The sequence below is a fragment of the Pipistrellus hanaki genome (assembly GCF_964339955.1).
Source record: "Pipistrellus hanaki genome assembly, chromosome: 8".
Taxonomy (NCBI): Eukaryota; Metazoa; Chordata; class Mammalia; order Chiroptera; family Vespertilionidae; genus Pipistrellus; species Pipistrellus hanaki.
The window spans coordinates 85,731,743-85,752,467 of NC_140510.1; the positions used below are offsets into that span (position 1 = coordinate 85,731,743).

Genomic DNA, 20,725 nt, shown 5'->3' on the forward strand with positions numbered 1-20,725 from the left:
ACTGAGCCACACCGGTTAGGGCCCTGACTTTTTTTAAGCAGATGCTCACAGCCGCCCCTCTTCCCAACAGCAGCCCCCAGCTAACCTTTCATTCTGAGAGTTTAACTCGGTTTTGTCCAATGGAGTATCCTAACGCTTTGTCCTAAAACCAGTGTTACCTGAAATGTTTATATAACTCTGGATAGTCCCTGAAAGACACAGATTTCCCCAGAGGCCTGAACTTGACTATCCCCCTCGCACACTCCTTCTATTTGTTTATTTAATGCACTAGAGGCGTGATGCATGAAATTCGTGCAAGAGCAGCCTCCTTCCCCCGGCTGCACCACGGCTTCCCTCCGGCACCGAGACCCGGGCTTCCCTCACAGCCCAGAAGGACGTCTGGTCTAATCAGCATATTACGCTTTTATTATAAAAGATGGCTAACTTATAATCCAACTCTTCCCCTAAATCTTAGCATAAGGAAAGTTTGAATGAATTCACATAATACGCAGTGAAGTCCGTCTTTAATTCCTAACTTGAAAATAATCACCTAGGCCACGTACTATGATTTATCCATTTTGAGATCAAATAGGTGATTTATGGCCCAGCTGGTGTGGCTCAGTGGTTGAGCATTGACCCATGAGCCCGGAGGTCAGGGTTTAATTTCCAGCCAGGGCACATGCCCGGGTTGCGGGCTCGATCCCCAGTGTGGGGCACCCCGCCCCCCTGCGTCTCCTCAGGCAGCGGGGAAGCCGGGCACTGGGCGCTGTGAGGTCCGGGCTGCCAGCAGAGCCGGGCGAACCTGCCCTGGAGGAGGGGAGGAACAGGACTCCTGCCTGCCCGTCGCACTCTGCACACGGGCTTCTCACCACCAGGCCCCCCCGTGACTGCTCCCCTCTCCTCCCCCTCCAGGTGCAGGGGTCCCCGAGGAGAGCGCTCCGAGCAGCCCTGGCTGTTCTGTGCCTGCGGGCTGAGGCGGACAGGGAGGCCGAGCCTTTGTGCTGATGACCATCGTGTGTGGGTAACACGTGCTGCGGTTTCAGAGCACGTGCTCATCCATGTGATTCTCCAGACAGCCTCCTGTGTGCGTGTGTGTGTGTGTGTGTGTGTGTGTGTGTTCCTGTGTGTGGATATTTCATTCTCTTTTATTGGATTAAAACACCTCGAGGACCAAACAAGCTGCTTGCCAAAGGCTCCATGGCCAGTGCTGTTGGTGCCAGAGTTCCAGAGCCAGACTGGAACACAAGCTGCGGGTCCCCAACCCCGCTCCTGCCCCGAGTCTGGGCCCCCTCCCGGTCCCTGTCCCTCCTGGGCTTCCAGCCTGGTGAGGTCTGCTCCTCCCCGCGTCTCACAGCACCCCTCTTCCCCCAGGAGACCCTGGCTCCTCCCACACAGGCCCCCGACACGCATGTGCCCTCGGCATGTGCACCGGTGCCCCCGGAGTCCGTGCGGCGCTGTGGCTGGGTCGCCGCTGGCTGCTCACAGGGCGAGAGCCCCGGAGGGCCGGGTGCAGCCGTTCGGCCTGGTTCTCGTGGGGAGTGGGACGGGCATGGCAAGGTGCTCAGGTGGCCGGGTGGCCGGGGCCGCGGTCTCCCCGCTCAGGCCGTCGCTCGGCCTGGAGTGTTCCTGTGGGTGTTTCCTTGGAGACCAGTTTGTTCCTCCTGTTCCCAGGGCCTTCTGCAGCCCCTCCCTCGTGCCCGGGGCTGGGGGCCTTCCCTGTGCCGCTCTGGTCCTTTCGTCATTGCTGAAGTTAGGCCTTCGGTTTGGAATGCATTTATTATAAAAAGCTCCAGTGCTGCCTCTGAGGGAACTGAGGTTTGATTTCCGTCGCAGCCAGTCCCCGGATTACATGGTTTCACTTACGGTTTTTCGACTTTAACGTGGCAGCAAGTGAGGCCGCTGGCCTCTTCCTGGCCCTGCCACACGGCGCTCTCACGGCGGGAGGCAGGAGCCACAGGGGAGGGGGGAAGGAGCGCAGGGTGGTCTGGCCGTGCTTGCCGGAGGGTGTGTCCTGTCACGTTTAAGGCCAGCTGCACTAGGACCATGGTCGGCAAACTGTGGCTCTCGAGCCACATGCGACTCTTTGGCCCCTGGAGTGTGGCTCTTCCACAAAACACCACGGCCTGGGCGAGTCTATGTTGAAGAAGTGGTGTTAGAAGAAGTTTAAGTTTAAAAAATGTGGCTCTCCAAAGAAATGTCAGTCGTTGTGCTGTTGGCATTTGGCTCTGTGGACTGATGGGTTTGCCCACCACTGCGCTAGGCTGTGGTGTGTGGCGGTGAGGGGTATTAAACGCTTTTAGCCTTAGGCTATTTTCAACTTACGTCGGGCTTACGGGGACATAATCCATCGAAGGCTGAGGACCATCTGTATTGTATTTGCATGTTTGACTAAGAAATAGAGCTTGCTCTCCCTGAGTTTTAGGACTCTTTGACATTTTAGTGTAATTGCCAAAGCACTGATTTCCTTTTCCTCTTAAGAAATTCTGCGGAACGTTCCACTCGGGGCACTCCGAATGCCATATGGCTTTCCTTGAAATCCACCCTGTTAGCGACATGGAGAGAAATGGAATTTTATAAACGTGTCTTGAATATTAGGGAAGAAAAGTACTTTTTAAATAATAAGACACTTAGGTATTAACTATAGTATTATAATAGGAAATATTAACTTAGTGTTAGTAATCATCTCAGAGGAATTTGCCAGTCTCTTTCCATCACACAAAATACTACAGTTGTGAAGAACCCCGTACCAGCTGTTAGATGATATACCCTCATGCATACTTTATTGTCACGTTGGCTTTTCCTTTATTAATGTTTTAAATTCCTTAATGCTTAAGAGCAACAGACTAAATGATTGTGAAACTAACTTATTTAAAATTGTTTAATCCCAAATTATATATATATATGCCTAAGCAACCATTCAACTGTTTGACAGTTATCTATGATATGCACTGACCACCAGGGGGCAGACGCTCAATGCACAGGCATGGAAACATGGAACAGACTGATGAATCTCAGAGGGAAGGGGACAGGGGGGAGGGTGGGAAGAGATTAACTAAAGATCTTATATGCATATTCAAGGCCGGTGCATGGATTCGGCCTGGCCTGCAGGGAATGGGCCGAAACTGACAGTCCCACATCCCCTGAGGGGTCCCAGGTTGCAAGAGGGTGCAGGCCAGGGCAAGGGACCTCATGGATTTGTGTACCGGTGAGTTTAAAATATAATCAAGTTCCGCCGAAACCGGTTTGGCTCAGTGGTAGAGCGTCGGTCTGCCGACTGAAAGGTCCTGGGTTCGATTCTGGTCAAGGGCATGTACCTTGGTTGCGGGCACATCCCTGGTAGGGGGTGTGCAAGAGGAAGTTGGTCGATGTTTCTCTCTCATCGACGTTTCTAGCTCTCCATCTCTCTCCTTCCTCTCTGTAAAAAATCAATAAAATATATTTTTAAAAAATATAATCAAGTTCCTATTTAAGAAGCAATCACCCAGTTTCCGAGTCTTTAGGACACTGAATAGTGGAGTTTGTAGTTCATCGCACGTTGGCTGGCACCAAGCAGCTTGAAGCTGTGGCTGCGAGAGGGTTATGGCTGCACCTTTCACATTCTGGTGGGCTCTGGGCAAGCTTCACCCGCTGGAGACAGGACAAGGAGTCCGAGCCTGGGGCCCCAAGGGATGAAAACCCTGCTCTGCTGTTGTGAGTTGAGGCAGAACCATGTGGCCTGTGTGCATTCCGGGGTACGAGCAGGGTGGTGTGCACGCAGAGAGCGGTGTGGTGTGTGCTTAGGATAACCAGACCCCAGAGAAGCCACTGGAGCACGTAGGAGGCAGGAAACAGCGGCTCTAATCTACCTTCTGTCTAGCAATCCAGATGCTGCGCAGGCCTCACCCTGTGGTCGAATCTATAATCCAGAGAGAATTCCTGGGGGAGACAGACCTGCTTTAAGGTTCTCTTTCATGCAGCCCACCTGGACATCTGATTTTCTAACTTGGTTCAATCAGGAAAAGTTTGGCTGCGCTCACAGTCAGTCCCACCGGCCTTTGTGCTGGATATCCAGCTAAGTTCCACCCAATAACTCAGTCTCTGCTATTCCATTAGCACCATGAGAATTGCAGATTCACCCAGTTACCTTTCATTAAATAAGTGTTCAAATGGATCAGGTTTAAACTCTTCTATTAGATCACTCTTATTATAAAACAAAATGAGCAATTGCATTTGTTCTGTGGCTTGTTTTTATTTCTAACTGGAGGCCTGGTGCATGAAATTTGTGCATGGGTAGGGTCCCTAGGCCTGGCCAGCGATCAGGACCGATTGGGGCCTTCCAGCTGCCCAGCCGGGGCCTTCCTTCATTCTTCACCGCCCCCTGGTGGTCAGTGCATAGCGAGCAATTGAACTCCTGGTCTCCCTGTTGAACTCCCGCAGGGACAATTTGCACAGTAGGCTTTGATATATAGAGATGGTTATTGCCAGTCAAATTGATTGCGACTGAACTGATGGTTACTAAACAGGAAAAATATCGAAGTTGAAGCTGGATCTTGGAGGAAGTTTTTATTTTCAAAACACTTAACAGAAGATTAAATTTAAAAGGTTAAGGGTTTTTGTGAAGATCACTTTAGACTTCAGAAAGATGAAAGGAAATGAAGACTTGAACAGGATGTAATGTGAAAAGCAGGCGGTTGATGGTCTGCTTTAAATCGTATTTCTCAATGCTGAGTTTGATTGAGTCTTTCCCTGATGGCATTTCCAGCATCACTCTTCAGTCCGTGAGAAGTAGGGGAACACAGCACTCTGCTTGCTCCTGGGCAGATGCTGCATGAGCCTCCCTCTGGAGCCGCCGGTGTGCTTCCCTCTGTCTCTGGCACGAGATGTGGTCAAGCAGAGCCACTTGCTAAATCCTTAGGGCGTCCGACATGGGTCTGAAGGATGTGTTAAGTATAACAGAGGCGAACTCCAGCACCTCAATCCACACCGTTTTCTACATTGTAAGCTAGCAGGCATGGGCGATTCTCGTCGCCTTTCACACTAGACGTTATACCATCCAACTATTTTTGAATCCTAAAATGTCATGGCAGTATAATCCGGAATTCTGCATCTAAATTTGAAAAATGGAATTTAAATTTGGTTTTGCTGAGTTTCCAAGTGGCTGTGGAGTTGGATCTGGAAAAACTCACTTTTAATTCGTGCCAGCGCTGCCAGACGCAGCCACTCACCGGGGCGGCTGGTTCCTCCCGCTGCTGTGCCCAGGCCCTGGCCTCTGCGCCCACAGTCGGCACCGCGCCCCTCGAAGGCCCCCACTGTGCAGGCACCGGGAGGGTCAGAAACAAGAGCGCCGCTGTCTGGTCCCTGGGCAGGAGGAGGAATGACACAGAGAGGAAAATAGGAAGCCACAGGCGAGGGTCCCTGCCAGTTGGCAGAGGGAGGGAGCCCCCTGCCAGCGGCTGGCCAGGCCAGGCGCGGCGGCGTGAAGCAGCTGGGAAGGGAATTTTTGGAAGAATCCACTTTGGGTTTTAGTTTTTCACCTAAAACAACACACCTAAAAAGTATTAAATGAAAGAAAAACAAACAAGGAAATTGCAGAACTTGAATTACAGAACTCTGTTGACTTCTCTTACATAAACTTCTCCGGCCCAAGCCAACCTCCTCTCTTCAGTGTGCCCACCACACCCTGGGCTGTGCTCGCTCCTCACCGGACAGACGGGCCTGCGTGTCTGCTGCTGCACTGGTGCTCTCACTGGTCTGGACGCTTGTTGTTGTTCTTGTTCTTCTTCTTCGAGCCAACTTCTTGTAACAGTATTGAAAGACCGTCCTCTTTTAAATTTATTTTCGTATTTTTATTTTCTTCCTTCAGAGAGGAAGGGAGAGGGAGAGAGAGTTAGAAACATCAATGATGAGAGAGAATCATTGATTGGCTGCCTCCTTCAGGCCTCCCTCTGGGGATCAAGCCCACAACCCAGGCAGGTACCTCGATCGGGAATCGAACCGTGACCTCCTGGTTCATAGGTTGACACTCAACCACTGAGCCACACCGGCGGGGCATCTGTGAGCTTCTGAGGGGCGGGGTTGCTTTCGTTACCTTACCTGCGTATTCCCAGTGCGTGGAAAAGTGACAGCTAGATCATAAAAAGTTGTTAAATCGATAAACTATATTATGAAAAAGCATGCAGTATTGTTTTTAAATCCTCACCCAAGGATATGTTTTTATTGATTCTTTTAGAGAGAGAGGGGGAGAGAGAGAAACATCGATCGGTTGCCTCCCGAATGTGCCCTCACCAGGGATCAACCCCGAGACCCTTCGGTGCACTTGGACATTGAAGGTCCAACCACCCAGCCGGGACATACCTTACGTTGTCTTGATGTTTGCCTCCAATTACTTTATAATTTGAAATAATTTTCGATAAAAACGTATTGGAAGACAAAAATATTCAAGGAAGCCAGCCTCCAGCCCGCGTGGGGTGTGGAACCCGCGGCCTTGGCTGCAGGAATGGGATGGCCGCCCGTGTGTGTCCCCTCGCGCACGCCCCTGCGGTGGATGGCCCTGGCGTCCGGAACGCACTCCGGCACCACAGAGGCCGCTGCGGGACCGGCCGGCGGGTGACCGTCTCCCCTGGACGTCAGGCCTTCGGAGTCCCGTGTTTCTCTCATGCGTAGCTCATTGAAGTCTGCTTTTATACACATGGATTTTTTTCTTGCAATGATTGAAGGCTGTTTTTGTTTGGGATACTAAAAAATCCTCAAGTTTATGTTCCTGAGAATTAGTTCTAGTGAATTAAAATAAATAGTATTAGGCAAAGACCTCTCAGAACACAGAGGGAGATTGCCTGGCTGACGAACAGTAATTCAAAAGGGCTCCACACTCACATCGTTCACGACAAAATGGAAGTGGGTTTATACAGTTTCAGCGTGCACGCAGATTTTCCACAGTGAACTGCATATATGTGCAGGCTTATTTTATTTTTTTTGTCCTACAAGCAAGCTTCATTATCTGTTGCAACTTCTGTATATTTGGATTGTTTTTGGCAAGGAAGCTGGACTCCAGACGTCTCATTTCATGATCCAAAGTATGCTCTTGCGCTGGACAAGTACTCGGTAAAATTTGCCCTATAAATAAATATTGACTAAATGGATTAAATCCTGCCTCCATTCCTTCTGCCAGGTTGACTAATTTATTTGGATTACTTTCAGCAGCAATTCAAGGCAAGTTTATTTGTGGTATCCTATTGTAGAATATGTTATGCTGCCTGAAAGTTAAGGCTGATATTTTCTCTTTTTCTGTATGTTAAGCAGAGAGACGGAGGCACACTTTTCCTTTACTGAAGCAAGCGGCCTATTAATATGTCCTTTGGTCTAATCCAAGTTTTACCCTCCACAGGTCAGCAGATGTTCGGAATTTTTCTCCTCTGATCTCAACACCCGCTAACCACTGGGTTCAGCACACAAATAAGTGTCCCATGCCTATTTGGGACCGAGCTGATAACGTAAACGTTTTGAAAACTTCAAACCTTCCCACAGATGTTTTAAGAAAATAACAAAAGTTTCTTTTCCTTTATAGATATTTTCTTTATAGAAATCATGTTTTAATTTAGGATATTAAAATATAAATTACGTAATAATGATAAAATTCAGACTTTAAGTAAAACTCAAAGGAGTAATATTGAACAAGCTATTGTAGATATATATAAAAGGCTAAGTGCCTGACCATAGACTAGCCTGTAAATATGACACATACTGACCACTAGGGGGCAGATGCTCAACACAAGAGCTGCCAAGCTGCAGTGACTTGTCAGCGGTGGTTCTTAGGTGTGCATCCTGGCACCAGAGAGGAGGGAGCCTGACTCCTCGAGGGGTCCCACGATTCCACCTTTGGCCGTGGGTTATGTTGTTGCTGGGGCTGCTATCGGTCCTCAATCTGGTTCACTGCACACTTGTGTCTGCGTTCCACACTCTGTACGACAGCAACTTTGCAGCCTCTTGTACTCTGGACGCCTCGGGGGCTGTCGGAGAACCTGTTTCGGTCCGATCCCCACAGGCCAGGCTTAGGGACCCCACCTGCCGGGAGACCCCACTCACCACTCACTCTGCAGGCGCTGCCCAGGTGTAGCCAGCGGGGGAGGGACCAGGGAGGTTGGCTCCTTCTCGCCCAGTCCCCCCCGCACCAGCCACCTTCTAACTAATTTCCTTTCAATGTGCACGAATCTGTGCACCAGGGCACTAGTTATTAATAACTTAAAACTTTTGAAATTCCTGTAAAACTTCCCATGCTCACATTTCCTCTACATAAAACAGTATTTTAATTTGGTTTCTATTTGTTTCCTTATTAAGGAAACTTACTTCCCAGAAGCAGAAGAATTTTCAGGTTTAAATCTTAGATTCCATTTTTTTGTGTGTGTGCGTGTGTGTGTTTTTTGTACTCAGACGTAGAATAATGTACTATCTCTAGTTTAGTTCTCTATCTTGCTAAATAAACTTGCAGATGTTCCTTCTGGATGTAGGAAAGGTGTTTGAGAGAAGGAATGATTGCTTTGGCTGTTGGTCTTCCCTGCCTCCTCCGCTCTCCCCTCCCCCCTCTCCCCTGCTTCTGTGTTTGCTTTCCTGTCTATTGTTTTCCCTAAAGCACAAAAATCTCCCAGGGAATAGCTTTGCTGTGCATCTAGAAGGTTATCCACACAGCTTCCCAGTTGTCCTTTCTCTTTGTGAATATTCCTGTGGCATTTTTTCTGGTGTTGAGATTCGAAATGCATTGAGGCTTAAAACCACAATGATAAGATGGCTCCTCTACAGTCATTAATGTGTATTACAGAAGTAAGCTGAACATGCAGACAGATGAAGAGAAGGATTTCAATAATGAAATAAAGACTTTTGTCTTCTTTTAAGGAGTCTGTTACCTGCTCTGAAAGGGATTTGGTAGGGAATACCAGGGGGGAAAAAGGTGAGGTCTGTTTTCATTTCCGCTCTTCAGTGAAATCACCCTTATGATAGACAAAATAGACAGAATTGGGGATTAATGGGTCAGGTCTCCACATCCACCCCGGTGGGCACATTTAGAAGTTACGGTGGGAGGCTAGTGCCCACCTGCCTCCGGGCGTGAGCTCCAGGGGGCAGTGCCGCCCCTCAGGCCGCGGCCAACACTTCAGTGTATTGTAGAGTGTTTGGTAGCAGAATGAAGGGGATAAGAAGGAAAACCATTGAGAACTGTGGAACGTTTAGTTCATTGAGAGAGAAATTCCAGTTTGGTCAGCTCTGCAGACAGTTGGGTCTCATGTTGTTTGTAGGCTCTGCGTGTGCTGTGTGTGAGCTGTCTTCTCACTCAGAGTTCACAGATGTTTTCAACGTTAATTGTTATTCCGTTTATCATATAAACTAGGCTCATCCTTTGGGCGATCGAAGTTTAATTCGGCTCCGATAGCCATGACAAGCTTCATGCTGTTCGGCTGGCGCAGTGCCAGAGCGGAGGGAACCCCCAAACAGGAATCTGAGCGGCCTTCCTGCAGGCGGGGGGCGGGCTCTCCGGAGCGCAGGTCTGCGGGTGGATGGAGACCAGCGATGCCGAGCCCACAGCTCGCCCTGTGCACCCCGCCCCCTCACACAGCGCCTGGGCCGGCCCCCCAGACCCAGAGGCGGAACACCCCTCTCTTCTTCCTGGGGCTGCGCGTGTCTGAGCTGTCAAGGCCCGGGTCAGAAGGAAGGGGAAGCGATGACCGTAGGGTGATGGCACTCTCTCAGGAGGGTCCGAAGGAAGAACGGAACACGCTCACCTCGATGCCTCTTCCTCCGGGGGAGGGTAAGCAGGGGGTTCCCAGAGGGTTCTCTGCAGCCGAGGCCCGTCTGGGCTGGGCGTTGGGAGAGGCAGGGTCAGTGGTCGGTCCAGCGGGCCCCGTGGCTGCTCTGCCGCTGCCTCCTGGTCCCTAAAGCCTCATCTGCCCCTTCGCCAGGCCCCGCTGGCCGTGTCTGCTCCCCACCCACCAGGCTGCACAGCCAGGGAGGAGCTCAGGGGGTGAGCTCGAACCCCCAACCCCAGGAGGGCCTCGGCCAGCGGGGCAGGGAGGCCGCAGGGCTGTGCAGCTTCTGGAAATGGTTCTCGGGCCTGACACATGCTTTTCCTTCCTGGACTCAGAGGTCCAGACGCCAGGGACACGCCAGGGACACGCCAGGCACACACCAGGGACACGCCAGGGACACACCTGCGAGAGTCGCCAAGTGGCCCGCTCTCCATTCGCTCAGAGCGGCGGCCTGGGTGCCTGCCCGCGGGCAGTTGAAGGAAAGGGCAGAGGCTCCCACAAGCACCAGCGGGCTCCCCTCCTCCTCCTCCTCCTCCTCCTCGCTCCCCGCCCGCTCACCCATCTGCTCACCGCACAGCGGGAGCTCGTCCCGAGGCTGACTGGGTGCTGGGTGCTGGGTGCTGGGTGCTGGGTGCGGCCACGGGCCTGAGGGTGCATCTGGCTCCCGGCAGGCCGTGCTGGGAGGACAGGATCGGCCTGCCGGCCGCAGAGGGAGGCCGTGTTTGGGACACGTGAGCGTCTGTTCTGCCGGAAGAGCCTCCTCTGTGTCGGGGACTCCCGCCCGGGCCTCGGGGCTGGGGCGGCGCTGGACGTGCTTTCCGAAGCTCGGCAGCCCCGTCCAGTTCGCAGAGAGGGCCGCCCCGCTCCCTCAGGCAGGCTCCAGGACGGCCGTGGCCGGGAATCTATCCCAATAAACACCGATGTGCTCATTACTCTGTCCTTCCGGACGACCTTCCGACGGAGCCGGGCTGCGCTGGCCGAGCCTCCGGTGCACATTCCTCCGGGGATTACACAGAAGGACGTGGCCGGTGGCACGGCCGAGGCGGTCACCCAGCAGGCGGACACCGGTCTCTCATTATATGTGATAATGAGATGGTAGACGTGGCCTGCCATCTAGTGATTGCGAGTTGAATTCTTGTAACTGAGTTTAACAGCACAGAAACCGGCCGAGGAGACAGATCTCCGGGATGTCTGAGACGCACAGGACACCAGTTCCCGCCAGTGAAATGGGTCCGAGCCCTCTGTGGCCGTGACCTCACTACAGGACGTTTGGTCCGGACGAGAGAATCCTCAGCTTGGAAGACGGCAGGTTTAGAAGTTACGCCACCACAGAGATTAATAATGGCAATACTATCAGATAAGTACCAGCCCGCCTCAATTTCAGGAGAGTTAAAAACACATAAATAGGAAAAAAAAAAGTTCAAGTGTTACAATATCGAGGTTTTAGAATTATTTTTCAGGTTTAATAAGACGTATTTATCTGCCCAGGTCCTTTAAGACCAATCGTTTGTTAAGATCTAGGCCGTAGCTCAGGCGAACGTCAGCTCGGGTTGTTCCGTGGTTTGCGCGGTGGACGGGGACGGCAGTCCTGGGTCTCAGCAGGCCGTGCTCAGTTCTGTTATCGTGTTGTCGTTCAAAGCATAGTCACTTCAGGGCACCTGCCTGCAAACTGCTTTCTATGTCCTGTCCTTCATTTAAATAAACATCCGTGTGGGAAACGGACGGCCAGTCCCAAGGTGCTCCCTGCAGTGCTCCCTGCCGAGCTCCCAGCAGGCACTGAGGCCCGTGCTCCCTGCTGAGCTCCCAGCAGGCACTGAGGCCCCGTGCTCCCTGCCCTGCTCCCTGCCGAGCTCCCAGCAGGCACTGAGGCCCCGTGCTCCCTGCCATGCTCCCTGCCGAGCTCCCAGCAGGCACTGAGGCCCCGTGCTCCCTGCCATGCTCCCTGCTGAGCTCCCAGCAGGCACTGAGGCCCCGTGCTCCCTGCCCGGCTCCCCGTCCACCTGCCATTCCCGGAGGCTCCGCCTCTGACTGCACAGACCTGTGCGGGGGAGGGGAGGCGGCCTCGCAGCACATGTGGTTTTTCGTCTCCCTGCCATTACCGCAGCCAGCTCACTTCTCTCATCGTCTCCGTTTAATTACAAATCCTCCGCGGAAACGGACGGGCGAGGACTCCAGGGTCACCCTGGTTCTTACACGGCCATTAGAGAGGCCGCAGCGCCCTCTCTGCCCTGGGCTGGGGTCCGGCTCTCCTGACCTCTCAGGGAGGAGCCGGCTCGCTATCAGTCAGCACGGCTATGTCTGTGTGTGCGTGTGAGTGTGCATGCGTGTGCGTGTGTGTGTGCGTGTGTGCGTGTGAGTGTGCATGCGTGTGCGTGTGTGTGTGTGTGTGTGTGCTCTTTTTTAAAATTATTTTTAATCTTTTCTGTTGCAAGTATCACATGGGTCCTTCTTTCCCTCCATTGACCTCTCCCAGCCCACCCCGTCCCCCCAGGCCCTTCCCACCCCATTACCTGTGTCCACGGTGATGCATCGTCCACACAAGCTCACTGGTGGCCTCCCCCCCCCCCATCTCCCCACCCCCCCACCCCTCCCTGCTTCCCTCGCAGGCTCCGCAGTCTGCCCCTGCTTCCCTGTCTCCGGGCCCATTTGTGACCCTCAGCTCCTTGGCTCCCTGGATCCACACTGAGTGGGAGGTGGGGTACTGCCTTCCCTGCCTGGCTGGTGTCGCTCAGCGCAGTGTCCCCAGGGCACAGCCTCTATTCCCACCGTCTCAGAGGAGCTGCGGAGCAGGCCGCCCGCCCCGGGAGCCTGTCCCTCTCCAGGGCGCTCCCTGGCGCCGTTACTGCGTGGCACTGTGCTGACTGCTTATCGTTCATGGTCTGTGTTTCCACCGCCTGATGGTTTCATCGATGGGTTGAGACGTACATCACACGAGACAGATAGTTGGGACCGAACAATGTGCTTTCGGTGTTTGCGCTCACCCCCAGGGACAGCACGTGAGCGGGGTCCCGGGCTGTGGGCGGGGAGGGAGGCCCCTGAGCCACCGTCTCCCTCAGCCCCGCATTCGTGTTTGGGACGGGATGTGTCTCTCCGTGCACAGCGTGGCGAACACAGTCATGCGGTTTCCTTACTCAGTGGAATGGCTTCAGGGATGCGGGCGCACGCCTGTTTTCACGTGTTCTGTTGGTCGTGTTCTGTTGAAATGCTCGTCCTGGAACGATGTAGCTTCAGAGCGGTTTTCCGTCTGAAAGGAGTGGGCTCACTCGATGGACACATTTCTGCGTATTTTTTTCAGGACGGCGCGGCCACAGCCCGGAGAGCGGGCGACTCTCTCCGCGGGGCGGCGTGCCTGCAGCGGGCAGCGCGGGGCGGGCGGGCGGGGCGGGCGACGCCGGGGCTGTGGCACCTGCTGGGGCTCCGGGAGGGGCGGGCGGCTCTGCTGACCCCAGGGACCCGGAGGCGCCGTCCTCGGAGGCCGGGTCCGCGGGCAGCGTCTGCGATGAGAGCCGCAGGGGCCGCTCGGAGGGGGAGAGGAAGCCCAGGGCCCGCCGAGCCCGGAGCATGGGCAGCTGGGCCGCCGCCTTCCTCCGGCCGAGTCCCTGCCGCCTGTGTTCTGTGTTAGCGTCTGAGTGTACTCACTGCCAAAGGATCATTTCTCTCATCAACCGACTTCAAATGCATTTTTAAGTTTTTGGTTTTATTTTGTAAAGCGCGAAGTTGGTGCTGGTGCAGTTAAGTTAGTGAACCACAATTTCCATTCATTCATTCATTCGTTCATTCATTCATTCGTTCATTCACACCCATTCATGGAACAACTGTTGGTGTTAGCTCTGCGAAGTGTGGTGTCAGTCTTTAGAGATAACACCGTGAACAGGACACACTAACCCTCATCCCCGTGGAGGAGACGAGGAGATAGACAACAGCAAGTACCCTGGTCAGTAAGCACACTAACACGGACATGACACATGTTACGAGCGGCACGCCTGTCACATTTAGCACCTGCTGATTGCCTTGCTCACAATGAAATGAATGGGTGGGCAGGTAAATACATGGTTCTCTAAAGAGCTCTGCGGCCAAAACCGGTGTGGCTCGTTGGATAGAGTGTCAGCCTGAAGGGTCCCAGGTTCGATTCCTGTCAAGGGCATGTACCTGGGTTGCAGGCACATCCCCAGCTGATCGATGATTTTGTCTCTCCATCCCTCTCCCTTCCTCTCTGCAAAAAATCAATAATAATAATAATAAAAAAGCTCTGCGAAGCACACCCGCTGGTACAGGAAATTCGGTGAGGCTGTCAGAAGAATGTGGGGGCGGGGCAGCTGGGCAAACCCTCCCAGTGACAGGGGACCCAGACAGGGAAGGAAAGGCCCGCCAGGACAGGGGTCAGGGTCAGGGGCGGAGTCTCGGAGGGCCCTGTGCGGAAGGAGTTTGCATTCAGCTGGTGGGAAGAAGCTCCTGAGGAAGTAAGAGGGATGATATGATCTGGGTTAGGTTTAAAATGCTGTATTTGCTCTTAAAACACAAGGTTAGGGCTGTGGTGCATGCGTTTATTTTGTAGTAGACGGATAATGCAAGTGCTGTTACTATGCACTTGTGTATATGTTTTCCAAACCTGCATTACATTTTTACCTAAAGGTAGGGAAGCATTCGGCAGGTAGAAGGTAATAGGCTGCCATATTGCTTTGGTCACGGCTTTTCTTAATTAATTTTGACGCAAAGATAATGACTGCAGCCAAAGCCGGTTTGGCTCAGTGGATAGAGCATCAGCCTGCGGACTGAAGGGTCTCGGGTTCGATTCCAGGCAAGGGCAAGTACCTTGGTTGCGGGCACATCCCCAGTAGGGGGTGTGCAAGAGGCAGCTGGTCGATGTTTCTCTCTCGTCGATGTTTCCGACTCTCTAGCCCTCTCCCTTCCTCTCTGTGTAAAAATCGATAACGTATATTAAAAACACACAAGCCTTTGGAGGGTTCAGCTTCCCTCCTGGTCGCGTCACTGCTGCCCCAGGGGATGCGGTGCTGTGCCATCTCGCTGTGAGCGCCGCTGTCTGATGGAAACACGGCGAAGGCCGTGCCCCTGCGCTTGGCACACACTGTGTGTGTGTGTGTGTGTGTGTGTGTATGTGGGGGGGGGGGGGCCTGCTCACCCCGGTTCTCCGGAAGCCACAGGCCCCTCCTCCTCTCCCCTCTGCCCGCCCCCGAGCCCCCGGTCCTGACCCCCCTCTCCCTCCAGAGGGCTACGGCGAGGAGATCGCCTGCACGCAGAACGGCCAGATGTACCTGAACCGCGACATCTGGAAGCCGGCGCCCTGCCAGATCTGCGTGTGCGACAACGGCGCCATCCTCTGCGACAAGATCCAGTGCCAGGAGGCGCTCGAGTGCGCCGACCCCGTCACGCCGGCCGGGGAGTGCTGCCCGGTGTGCCCGCACGGCGCGGGCGGCGGCACGGGCTTCGGTGAGCGGGCCGGGCCGGGCCGGGAGGGGGCTCCCCGTCCACGTGTGTCTGCGGAAACACGGGGGGGGGCTCCCCGTCCACGTGTGTCTGCGGAAACACGGGATGGGGCTCCCCGTCCACGTGTGTCTGCGGAAACACGGGAGGGGTGGGCTCCCCGTCCACGTGTGTCTGCGGAAACACGGGGGGGGGGGGGGGCTCCCCGTCCGCGTGTGTCTGCGGAAACACGGGGGGGGCTCCCCGTCCACGTGTGTCTGCGGAAACACGGACAGTAACTGGGTAGCAGTCAGGTAACAGCGTGCCGTGAATAAGCATCCAAACTCAAATTTTGGGAAAGGAATAAGGAAGGCAGAATGGAAAGCATTAAAGCAAGATCCTTAAGGGCTGTCTGAGGCAGATGCATCCTTCACAGAAACCCCAGGAGTGAGGTCAAACCCCATCGGTGGGGAAGAGTGAGCAGTACGCTGGGCAGTGAAGGCAAATATCACAAAGCAGAGCGGAACGCACAGCCTCCTGCCATCGCTGGCTGAGGAAAACGCAGCTCACCCCCAGTGAATATCACCAAAACAGTAACAACCACCACACACCTGGCAATCGCGCTGATACAAAGAGACGAGAGAAAAATGTGGGGGATTTTAACTAAGTTTACATGGTCAAGAACAGGTACATTCAGTTAAATATGTCATCACAAACCGGTAAATCACTTGACCAAACATTTCATCATAAACTGAATAAAACTGAGGAAAGTAACTGCCTCTGAGAAAGAAGATTGTAAATTAGAAATAAAAAAACACATGAAATGAGGAAAGAAAGTAGGGCAGTGGTCCTCCACCTTCCTGATGCCATGGCCCTTAATGCAGCTCCTCATGGCGTGGTGACCCCCAACCATAACAGTATTTTCGTTGCTACTTCATAGCTGTGATTTTGCTCCTGTTATGAATCGTAATGTGAATATCTGTGTTTCCCGATGGTCTTAGGCTCTACAGCAGTGGTCATGACCCACAGGTTGAGAACCACTGGCAGGGTCGCCTAAGACCATCGGAAAACACAGATATTTACATTACGATTCATAACAGTAGTAAAATCACAGTTATGAAGTAGCAACAAAAATAATTTTATGGTTGGGGTCACCACAACATGAGGAGCTGTATTAAAGGGTTGTGGCATTAGGAAGGTTGAGAACCACTGAAGTAGAGGGAAAACCAAAATCATAATTGAGAAATGAAGGTGAAATAGTAGGGAGCACAAGAAGTGAGGGTGCAGAAAATGCACTGAGGGACATAGAAAATAGTGAGGAGAAGAGAAAAAGACAGAAAGGATTTGAGAGGAAATAATAGATACACGAGACAGGTCAAGGATATCCCTGAAGAACCCCAACAAAGAAACAAACATAGATGATAATATAATACAAGAAAACTTTTTTTAAGTAACATTAAACTTTAATATTGCAAAGGAAATCAAGTGTCTGAAAAAGTTGACCCAGAAGAATCAATATAGAGACTTATCTTAGTAAAATTATTAAACTTAAAGAAAAGAGAAAGAATCTTGGAAAACCAAGGGAAAAGAATGTTTACTAATAGGAGCATTCTCTCCAAATTTAGAGGTAAAGCTTGGATATTTGTGATCATAGGGGTTAATTCTACATTATTGAATGAATCTGAGCAAGCAACTAGAGAGGAAAAAATTAAGAGATTTAGAAATTAGAAAGAGGAAGTAAAATTATTAATTTGCAGAAAATAAAATCATGTGCTTATAAAATTAAAGAGAGTGGAGTAAAAAACAATAACACCACACACACACACACCACACACTCTACAAAAATAAAATATTTTAGTAAGAGGGCAATGTAAAATAAACAAATTAATAGGTTTACCATATGCGATTACATCATAGTATAAATAATGAGAATAAAAAACTTCATTTAAAATAGCAACAGGGAGGGTAGAGTGGCTAAGGGTAGATTTAACACAAAATGTCTGAGATCTATCTGAAGAAAACTGTAGAACCCCACTAATTCAATGATGACTCTAACAAACGGGATGCTCTATTATATTCCTGGTTAGGAAGACGGGTAATAGGACAATTAAAAACAGTGCCCTCCTGCTGTGGGTGAAGCTGGGAAATCAGGGAGGGGGACGGGAGGGAAGGGGGTTTTACTTATAATTGTACCCCTTTAATATATTTGGCTTGTTACTCATATGAATGAATAGCCTGCTCAAAAAACAAAACAAAACAAAACAAAACAAACAAACAAAAAAAATAAAAGCAGAGAATATTGTCTAAAATAATTTCACTATAATTTTAACCAGAGGCCCGGTGCATGAATTGGTGCATGGGTAGGGTTCTGAGGGGGGTGCAGGGGTGACTGGTAAGCGATCGACCCCCTGGTAATTTGGTGAGCTTTGAATGCTATATAAATGATGTGAAGAATATTTTTTAATGTCAGAATTCTCTAAAGGGATGCATGATTTTGCCTCTTATGGATACATTGATCCTAAACAGCTTTTGAGTTCTGCCCACTAGTGATAGGGAAAAAACCACTACTTATTATTAGAGAAATGTTTAGGAGACTTAAAGAAACTATTTCTGCATAACATAACATCTCTTCTCTTCTCTTTGCAGGTAGAGGAAGAAAGGTGAGCTTTATTTGCGTAGTTTCATTTTTATAAATGTATTTCTCATCCAATACTGTCTACAGAGAAAGTGCTTCTGAAGAGTCTGGAACCCTTTCCTAAGGTACAAAGCACCATCCAAATGTAATACATGAGCTCAGCAGCTCTCGCTTCCCGGTTACAGATGCTTCTATTTCTTGCGCTTGGTTACCTTTTGTTTATAGCTCTTTCTTCCAGAAGGCGGCGGGCCCCGTAGGGATCGAGGCTGGTCCCATTAACCTTTGAATTACTTGTTTATCATAGCACTCAGTACGTGTACCTTAAGCATTAGAAGTGCAGCAGAAGTTTAACTGAGTGAAAGAAGGAGGAAGGGAGTGGGAGGGAGGTAAGAAGGGAGGAAGGGAGGGAGGAAGAGGAGAAGGAGGGAAGGGGGAGAGGGAGAGAGGAGAGAATGAAGGAAGGACGGAAGGAAGAAAGAGAGGAAGGGAGGGAGGGAGGAAGGGAAGAAGAAAGGAAGGGTAATAGTTCTACTTCAGTAGGGTTGTGGTCCCTCTTCCATTAGTTGGGAAATAAAGATTCAACTAAAGCAGTGGTCGGCCAACTCATTAGTCAACAGAGCCAAATATCAACACGACAATGACTGACATTTTTTTGGAGAGCCACATTTTTTTAAACTTAAACTTCTTCTAACGCCACATCTTCCAAATAGACTCGCCCAGGCGGTGGTATTTTGTGGAAGAGCCACACTCCAGGGGCCAAAGAGCCGCATGTGGCTCATGAGCCACAGTTTTCCAACCACGGGACTAAAGGAATTAATTGAGCATTTTACCAAACACATACCACCCCCTCTCTCTCAGCTGAATTTGGATACTCAAATGGGTATAAAAACCAAATTTAGTTAAACCTTAGAAAAATTACCCTTCCGCACAAATTAACTTAATTAACAAAGGCCCTGCGAAGGTATTTAAAAAGTTACTCCTGTGGCTTATTCCCAAAGTAGGAAGTACCATAGACACATCGGACAAATGTGTTATCAGAATCTGTTAATGGGGTGCATACTCTCACATCAGATAGTGCGGAGAGACAGAAGCTCAACTGAGACATCAGATAAACCGACAGTGCAGCCACAGAAGCCACCGGCAGAGTCCACTCTGAGGACACAGAGCAGAGCAGACACGCTCTGGCTGGTCTCTTAGGACGGAGATTTCACAACCATCCTTAGCAGGCTGGCCTGTTTTTCTCCTTTTGGCTGAAATAATTTATCCTCCCTTTTTACTTGTTTTTCTTTTTTCTTTTTAAGATGTGTTCCAGAAAGAAACTTTTAAAAAATCAGGCCCCCCCCCCCCCTTTTTTTTTTTGAATTACTGGGCACGGATTTCTAAATCCCTTCTACACGATTAAAATGCTAGCCTGGCCCGTGCGGCTCAGTGGTTGAGCGTCAGCCTAGGAACCAGGAGGTCACGGTTCTATTCCCGGTCAGAGCACATGGCGGGGGTGCGGGCTCGATCCCCTGGAACGCACTCATATAGAGCCTCCTCCTGCTGCTGCAGAGCCGCTTCCTCCCCGACTCTGAGCCGCCCCCGACCCCCGAGGCCAGCTGCTCCGCATGCCCGGTGCCCTGCTGCCAGGGAGCTCCCCACCACCACCCTCCGGCGGTGAAGGAGTCTGTCTCCCCGCACAGCCTGTGCTCACTGTGAGACACCGCGGGGGCAGTCAGCGTGTGCCCTGGGGGTGCAATCAGGTCATTCAGAGAAGAAATCTTTCAAACGTGTGATACTTTAATTTTTTATTTTTATTTTTTAATTTTTTAAATATATTTTATTGATTTTTTACAGAGAGGAAGAGAGAGGGGTAGAGAGTTAGAAACATCGATGAGAGAATCATCGATCAGCTGCCTCTTGCACACCCCCTACTGGGGACATGCCCGCAACCAAGGTACATGCCCTTGACCGGAATCGAACCCGGGACCTTTCAGTCGGCAGGCCGACTCTCTATCCACTGAGCCAAACCGTGTGATACTTTAATTGACAGCTTTAATTTCTAGAGATATGTCACAGCATTCTTTATAGAGGCCACACCAACCTTTATAAGCAAGGGCATTCATTGTTATCTTATTTTTTAATTGTAAAAATGAAGACAAAATCTAAGAGTAAAATACTGAGGCATTTATTAGGGAAACCAAGTTCAGACACATGATGGAAATGAATATTAACTGTCTCCAGAGTATTGAGTATGATATATAGATTATTCTTTATTTTTCTCCATTTAAAAATTTTCAGTGAAAACTGCCCTGAAATAGCCAGTTTAATTTGCTTAGCAATCACGCAAAGTGTTCAAGTACTATGGACTCATATTATTTTTATAATTAGACAAGAGAACAATCTATGTGAAAGAGGAAATTAAAATGGAACTCATCACTCTTGCTTTTTCCATACTTTGAATATGATCCTTAATGTCTTTATTCTCTGCAGTGGCCCAGTAAAAAGCACTGGTCCGTAAGCTGTCAGTGGGAATTAGTGCCTCCCCGAGGAGTTACTGAGCACGTGTGTGCCAGCGGAGGGCGGTCACAGGCACTTCTCGGTCTCCTCAGCTCGGGGGGTGGGTTGTTGTAAAAACGGAAGTGGCTTTACTTTCCAGCTCTCAGAGGAGGAGGGATTCTTCTCACAATGTCTGACCCCATGGCCAAAACTGGTTACCTTTCTCTTCTGCATTTTTTTTTTTGTTTCTTACAAAAATAGACACTCCCAGTGTTTGCATAGAATGTTGTAGTAAGACATGTACATGCTCAACAAACTGTTGCGTTTCGCTCATTGAGCTCTCTTGCTTCCCAGGGGGAGAAAGGAGAGCCAGGGTCCGTGCCTGTGGTGAGTACAGCGTGCGCCCCCGTTCCTGCCCTCGCCAGCCGGCTAGGGGGCTGAA

The 20,725-nt window shown here is 50.9% G+C and overlaps 1 protein-coding gene across 2 annotated transcripts in view; it reads left to right on the forward strand.

Moving 5' to 3' along the window:
• The window catches only part of COL5A2 (collagen type V alpha 2 chain), a 113,350-nt gene that overhangs the window by 38,029 nt on the left and 54,596 nt on the right, over positions 1 to 20,725 (forward strand). Inside the window, exons 2-4 of one of the 2 annotated variants that reach the window (XM_084892407.1) lie at positions 14,976 to 15,197; positions 17,817 to 17,830; positions 20,638 to 20,670. In XM_084892407.1, coding sequence (XP_084748533.1) covers positions 14,976 to 15,197; positions 17,817 to 17,830; positions 20,638 to 20,670 — 269 coding nt within the window. Of the gene's footprint in view, positions 1 to 14,974; positions 15,198 to 17,816; positions 17,831 to 20,637; positions 20,671 to 20,725 lie in introns of both variants that reach the window. The other variant, XM_084892408.1, reaches the window with a different exon arrangement.